The sequence below is a fragment of the Antrostomus carolinensis genome, unplaced genomic scaffold (genome assembly GCF_000700745.2).
Source record: "Antrostomus carolinensis isolate BGI_N321 unplaced genomic scaffold, ASM70074v2 scaffold34079, whole genome shotgun sequence".
NCBI lineage: Eukaryota > Metazoa > Chordata > Aves > Caprimulgiformes > Caprimulgidae > Antrostomus > Antrostomus carolinensis.
Window position 1 is genome coordinate 12,751 of NW_010339865.1, and position 7,404 is coordinate 20,154.

Consider the following 7,404-nt stretch of genomic DNA (forward strand, 5'->3'; position numbering starts at 1 on the left):
AGAGGAAGGATGTATGCGGCCAGCATAAAGCTTGGTCTGTGTTAGAATAGTTACATCCTGTTTACTGTGGAAAACACTTTGCTCTGGTATTGGCTCTGAAATGCGTGATTTATAAGCGGGCAGGCGCAGCAGATAAGGCACTTCCCGTGATTTTGGCCACCTGTGAGAAGAAAGGGCTGTGTCCCTCAGGCTGGGAGGCGGCAAAGCCGCCGGTGTATGGGCTCCCTGGGCAGCGGCTGTGGAGATGAGGTGCTGAGCATCCCTCGGGCTCCCGGGCAGCCTGAGGTGCCTCTGTGCTGGAGACTCCCAGCCGGAAGGAGCTTGTGAGCTTTGGGTGGTTAATATTGGTAGAGTAATGAAGAGAGGCTGGAGATAATAATCTCCAAGGCAAATAAATAAACCCAACTGCATTTGTAAAGGTCTGGCTGTGAAGGGAAGGGACCATGGAACCAGGAACACGAATGGCTCGCCATATTTTCTGTACAGTCTAAAAAAGTTGTGTTGCCCAGTTACAGGGGGAAACATATCCACTTAAGAATTTGGGCTATGATTTTATTTTTTAGTGGAATGAAATACTCTAAAGCTGCAAAATGTATTTAGCAAAGTCACTTGCATCCACAACACTGGACCCTTTCGTCTCTGTCCCATGTGAACCCAGCCGCAGCTCCAAGTGTGTTGCCTCCCGCTTGGCATTTGCTTTAGCAGAGGAAGTTTTTCAAATCAGTCTTTGTTACTCCATGTCTGACATGACCGGCAGCAGCAGTGGACGTGGGGTCTGGTGTCTGCTGGGGCACAGGGGACCAAGATCAGGGTGATTTTGTGGGGAGGACCCAGCCTCCTGATTGTGGGTCCAACAGCTGGGACAGGAGCCCTGGGTGCATCGGCAGCCACACGCTCCTCCAGGCAGGGGGGACAAGCTGTCCCACAGAATGGGAGAGTTGTCCCTGTGTGTTCCCTTGCACAGACAATGCTGCAGGTCTGTGACAGGACCTGGCTCTGGGGAAGCCAGTGCTGTTTGCTGACCGGCTGCTTTCCTCCCGCCTGCAAGGGGACACCGTCCCTCACTCCCCGAGGCACAGCCCGGTCACTTTGCATGGATTTTGGGTTATAGCAAGTTTCCTCCCTGTTTTTGTCCAGGGATGTGTTGCTGTAGTGTGGCACCAACCCAGGATGTGGTCGTGGCCATGGGGGAGGATGGGCACAGGGTGGGACCTGTGCCCCAAACAGGGGTCACAGCAGAGGGAGGTCCTGCCCAGGTCTCATGCTCTGCTTCAAAGCCTGAAGATTTTCCTAATCTTCTAAACTGTCTGGAGAGAGGGGATAGCTGAAGATTTAGTCTGGTTCCATTAATGAAATAATAATGATAATAAGGGAATTAAAATACAGGCCCTGGCGTACACAACCCAGGGAGGAGGGACTATGCTAAACAGGCTGGTTGTCAACTTCTGCCTGGTGCAAGCACGTGGTCCAGTTTTTTACCAGTTACAACCTCTCATCCCTGCATTTGTTCTGCTTAAATTAGCACTCCTGATGATTATTTTGGAAGGAATATCCATGTAATGGCTGAGTTCAGTAAGGCGTAAAATGTGCTGAGTTTTAGAGGTGTGGGCTGCAGTCTGCCAGCGGTCTCTTGTCCGGAGTTTTGTACAACACTTCCCACAATCAGCGCCTTAATTTGGTGTGCTTTCAGGCAGCCTGCAAATGCCCGCGGTTGTCGGCGCGCCGGCCCCGCAGCTGCATGCCCACACCTGGGAAGGGTGACAGCGCAATTGCGGCTTCTCTTCAGACGAGCCTGAAATGATGCTGTAGATGATGTGGTAATGGCCCTTGAAACATGCCCATCATCTGAGCAGCTTTGCCTGTGCCCACAGCACTTCATAAAAGCTGCTGCAGGAGTGACAGCAGGTAATTGTCGGCAGCGAGACTGTTGTGATGTTCAGACACTGTTGAATCCATCCACATTGTCTGATCAGAAATAATAAGGAGAGTCTGGGAGGATTGAGGGTGAGAGTGGTCATAAATCTTGGGTGCGTCTCAGCAGGGCAGGAGGAATATGAGGCCTCAGTCCCGTTTTCAAATGCTGCTGTCATGCAGCCACTGTGCCAATTAATTTAGCACAGGATAGTAAAGTCTGATGTCTTGCTTTGGGCCAAATGAGCTGAATGCCTGCTCACAGACAAGGCTCACAGGTGAGGGGTCCTTAACCGTTGTCCTCTGCCTTCACCACCCCCACCCCTCCCACTTGGCTCTGTTCTCGGTCACTTCCTCACTTACTTGCAGGGAAATAATATTTTGAATTCTTTTATTGGAGAAACTTTTTGCTTCACCTTTTGTTTGAGAAGTAAGGAGCCAGAGATGGTTGCTGGGCTTGCAGCCACCCCATCTGAGTGCTGATCCCAAGCATGGATCCCGAATATGGATCCCAAGCACTGATCCTGGGCACAGATCCCAAGTGCTGACCCATGGGAAGGGGTCCCATTGCAGCACCGGGGTGATGCGTGGGACCAGCCCTCCACTGGAAGCGCAGCCACCTCTGCAAGGGCAGGGGCTGCTGGGGAGGGCTGGTCTTTGGTGGGCTGAGAACCCTTCCCTGCAGCACAGCCCCCGCCAGCAAGGGGCTTCCAGTGCCATGCAGGAGGAGAGTGTTTCGGTGGGAGAGGGGAGCAAAGAGCCCCCTTGTCCCCTTTTACCATCACACCAGACTTTTGTGTCGAGGTGGGGGGATGCTGCTACGGTAGATGTGCACTTGGCTGAGGACGCGCTCCTGGGGTGCCCTGCACCTGGATGGCTCTGGCAGCGATCCCAGTGCTGCCCTGATTCTGCCCATAGCTCAGGCAAGGGCAGAGCTCCTCCAGCAGCTCATCTCCAGCAAAGCCTAGTCTGGCTTTGGATCTGTGGATGGATTTGGCAAGCAGAAGGACAGCTGTATTGCAGCTCTTTGCTCCCATATTAACCAGTTACATTTTCCTGTTCCATGGCTGGCTGGTGGGGATCTCTCCCTGGCCGCAGCAGGGCCATCGGCCGCTGGCCCACCCCGAGCTCGAGGCAGTGACAGCGGGGGGGACCCACTGGTGTTGGTTGCAGCCTGTTGATGTGTGTGTCTCCCTGCAGCTGCAGCCGGAGCAGCTGGACTGTGGAGCAGCTCACCTCCAGCACCCGCTGGCCATCGTCAACCCTGTCACAGCCACCCCCGTGTTCACCTACAGCGGCCTGACTGCCGTGGCTGTCGCCAGCGTCAATAACTACACGGTTGCGTTCCTGGGCACTGCCAGCGGAGGACTCCTGAAGGTAAGTGGGGATGGGTGGGTGGTGGGATGGCCCCTTCCAGCACCTCTGGCTTGCACAGGGGACAGTGTCTGTGGGTGAGTTTGTCTGAGCACCTGCTTTCCTTTGGCAATGGAGAAGTGATTGGATGCTGCCGTAATCTGTACAGTGATCTATGCTGCCTGGTGTCTGGTGGCCATTAATTACTGTTCAAGGCTGCCTGTGAGCAGGATGTTCTTGATGAATCCTATGCTGGAAATGTTATTGTGCAGCATTTAATTATTAACAGGTCTTCTAATAAATTCTCCCCCCGAGCTGATCACTTTTGAAGGCTTCGTGTAGACAGGGGAATGACCGAGAGATGCTTCACCGCGGCTGAGTCCAAAGCAGGTGTGAATCGTGCATCTGACGGAGTGTATGTTTTAAACAGTGTGCCAAAGGCGGTGTAGGGCAATGCAATACCCTGGCTCCAGAGCCAAGGAGCAAGGCCAAGATTTCAGTAACTTTAGCACTTGAAGTATGCCAAAGAAAGTTTTGGTTCCAGCCAGCCACAACAGTTTGCTGTACTCTCAGCATCAAAAGTCTCCAGAGGAAAGGGGAAAAAAAGCCCTGGAGCAGAGACAGCTGATACCTGCTTTGTCTCAGCCTGGGGTGAGTGATGCATAATCTGGAATATTGTATCAAAATGCTTGGAGAGAAGAAAACTAATCCAATCTCTTCCCTTGCGTCCAAGTGCTCCTGGCAGAAATGTGGGAACGATCACAAAGAAACTCACTGCTTTGATTTTTGCCCGTGGGGGCAGGTAACTGATGGGTGGGAGGGAGCTGGCACCCCGGGCAGCTGCGCTGGGCTGGAGAGGCACATGCCACACGCAGCGCAGCCCGTGTTCACACAGCATTAACAGCTCTGCTGCCATTATCGTCTCGGAGAAAACAGCCTTATCTGCTGAGCCTCCATTAGGGAGAGGCTCCTGGCTACCCTTTGCTGGGATAATTTGCTCAGATAGCTCTAATCTAATTCTACAACACAGCTGCATAACCAGAAGCCCTTTTACCTTGAGGGCTCCTTGTTATTTGGCATGGGATGCAAGATACTTTGCGTGAGTTATCATTCAGATTTGCTGCCTGAGAAAAGACAGCAAAGGGGCAGAAATAGTGCTCTACCAGCTCCTGCCAGCAGCAATTATGGCTGCTAGGGGTGTGTATGGGGAATTAATCAGATGGGCTGCAGAGGGGCGTTTCGTGAGGGCTCTTATCAGTGCCACATCCAGCAGTCATTAAAGGAAAAACCACGCCTGAGAGGCAGTGGGCAGGGCGAGGTGTGCCAGGGCGCGGGGCCCTCAAAGGGGACCAGGGCGAGAAGAGTCTGTTCTGGTGGGTCCCTCTGTGTCAGGTCTGTAAGGCGGTAGATGAGGTGCTGTGATGGGGTTACCCAGAATTTCAGCTCACCCTGCTCTGCCTGAGCCAGTGCAGCATGTCTCCTCCAGCACGCCCCGGCCCTGCTCTGATGAGAGCACTGGTGGGCTCTGCCCCCCCTGCACTGGCTCTTCCCAGCTCATGGGGATCCAGGGAAAGTGCCCGCACAGTGAAAGCGCAGGGGAAACAAGCCCAGGAGGCAGAGGGACCTGGGCAGGTGCCTTGAAACAGCCAAGTGTAGAGCATCTCTCAGCAGAGAGAGGGAGGGTGGTCACAGAGCTGAAGGGGAGGGTGTCAGGACTCAGTTCATAGATGTTTTGGGTGATTGCAGGCAAATTATTTCGCTTCTGAAGAGCCAGCTTTTAAAGTGGGAATAATGATAGTTCCCTTATTTTTCCGCGTAGTAGCTTGCGGTGCCTGCATACAGTTCTTAGCAGAGGGAAGCCCTCTGCTCTGAGCTTGTGCTATCTTACTAGGACATGTTGGTGCTTCTCTAGTGTAAGAATTAATTAATCCTATGATAATTAATTAATCCAGACTTTGGAGAGCAGAAACACACTTGGTCCTTACAGTATTGCCTTGCCTTGCTAGTAAGGAGGTAGGAATTTTCCTCACTCTCTTTCTGTTTTAAGCTGAAAAGTAACTGTCACGTGAAATTGTGTAGCCCTATTGTTATTTCCTCTCAGCAATGCCACATTTAATTTGCTGAGTTTTCAAGTCAAATGCCAAGACATTCTGGGATCTGAAAGGCAGGCTGATGCTTTTCAGCCTCTTCCATCACTGCCAGCGCTTCAGCTGGTGCTTCATGAGGCAAGGTGGGACGCGACTCTCCTGCAGCAGCTGCTGTGGTCTTCTGGAGTTAGCAGGGATGAAAGCTTCTTTTGGCCAGGAATGACAACACTTATTTTTCAAATATGCAGGGATCAGGGGGTGCCATGTTGTGCAGCCTTGGTGCTGATTTTCACTGTTTTTCATTAAGCTTTGGAAATGCAGTGTTCTTTGTAACAGAAACGCCCGTATGTGTGTGACGAGGGCTGAAGGCTGGTGCCACTCATGTTGGGGTAGAGCGAGAGTGACAGTGCCGTGGCCTGCTGGAAACAGCCGTGCAGTTGAGCGGTGCTGCAGGCAGAGCCCTCGACCAGCCGTTTTCCGGGCAGCCTCCCTGACAGAGGTCTTTAAACAGAGGGACCAAGGGCTGCAAGGGCTGTGCATCCCCAGCCACTGCTCCTGGCCATGGCCTGGGCTTTCTGGGCCACTTAGTGGCTTCCCTGTGGCACAGAGCTGGCTTTTCGGGAAAGCTCTGGGCATGCAGCTTGCAAAGCGTGTAGAGATTTACAGTGCTTGAAAATGTGGAACACTGTTAGATGCCACTTTGATGCTTGTTTATAACAGAGGAAAAATAATCTCCCCATAGTGTTTGAAAAATGGTCTCAGTGGGTGCCTTCTTCTCACTACAGATTAATCTGGACAGTACTATGAAGGTTATTAGCAGGAGATCCATTTCAGTGGCTTATGGAGAGCCTGTCCACCCCATCATGCAGTTCGACCCTTCTGATTCCACCTACCTCTACCTGATGACCTCCTATCAGGTGAGACCTTTAGTCTTCAGCAGAATAGTCCTTTGGGTGTCATGCATTTGATTTAGCATTCAGCACTGAGCTGGGAGCCGGAGGACAATAAAATTTGCCTTAATATTGATGGACAGAGCCAAGAAGTTCAGAGCTTTGGCTGGGGTGTCCAAGGGCTTTCTGGGGGGGGTTCCTGTGCTTGTCCATTCTCCTGCTCAGGGTGGGGGTCATGCTGAGCAGACCAGCTTGTCAGGCTTTCTCGTCTTTGTAGGGGCCAGGTAAAACGAAGAGTGAAAGATACTGAAACCACTCCTGCTTACAGGAGTGCAGAAATAAGCAGAGGCTGTCCCTGTTACAGAAACCTGTAAATAATGGTACACAGTCTTTATGGTGGCTTTTAGGAGATCCTACAGACGAAAAGTCTACCTGTCAGAAATGATCCCTGGGGGGGGGCTGGTCTCTGCTCAGCCTGGTGGGCAGGAGGGCTGGATGCAGGAGAGCTGGATGCAGGAGGGCTCTCTGCGGGGACCGGGAGCACCACAGCAGGTAGAAACAGATGGTCTCATCTCCGTCAAGTGAGCAGAGGAGGAAGACAAGAGCTGAGCGCTCCAGGCACTGGTGGTTTGTCCTGAGTTACATTTTAATCTGTCAAAACAGATGTCCAACCGCAAACGTTGTATGCTGCATGTATATTTTCCAAGCCCTAATTCCCTGTGGATTGGTCATTATAATTTCACAGAACCCTCTCGGGATGCCTCTTCAGCCGATGTTTCAGGCTGTCTCACAGCTCAGCTCCTTGGCTGTGCTGTGCACCTCATTTGGGCTTGATCCAACACCCAGTGCAGCACTTGCCATGCTCTCCTCTGTTTCTTTAAAAAAAAACCCAACAGATGAGTTATTTTTTCTTTGGTGGAATTAGCATCCTGGGAAGCCCCTCAGGAGCTCGATGGGGTTGAGGGAAGGGGGTGCTGAGCACCATGGGCTGGGGAGCAGCAAAGCACTGCAGATAAAGTGAGGGTCAGGCCAAAGAGCCCGCAGTCTGAGGTGCGCTTGCCTGGTGGGAGCTCAGGGCTCTCAGCGCTGCACGTTCTCAGTCTCTGCTGTACCAAATGACTCAGTTTTCCTTCCCAAATGTTTAGAAATTGGGGTAGGAAAAA

General features: G+C 52.2%; 1 protein-coding gene across 1 annotated transcript in view; it reads left to right on the plus strand.

The window, feature by feature from the left end:
- Positions 1 to 3,084: 3,084 nt before the first annotated feature.
- Positions 3,085 to 7,404, plus strand: part of PLXND1 (plexin D1) — a gene marked incomplete at its 5' end in the record, with an annotated part of 59,199 nt that continues 54,879 nt past the window's right edge. The window contains 2 exons of the mRNA XM_010175999.1: positions 3,085 to 3,288; positions 6,137 to 6,268. Coding sequence (XP_010174301.1) covers positions 3,085 to 3,288; positions 6,137 to 6,268 — 336 coding nt within the window. The remainder of the gene's footprint in view (positions 3,289 to 6,136; positions 6,269 to 7,404) is intronic.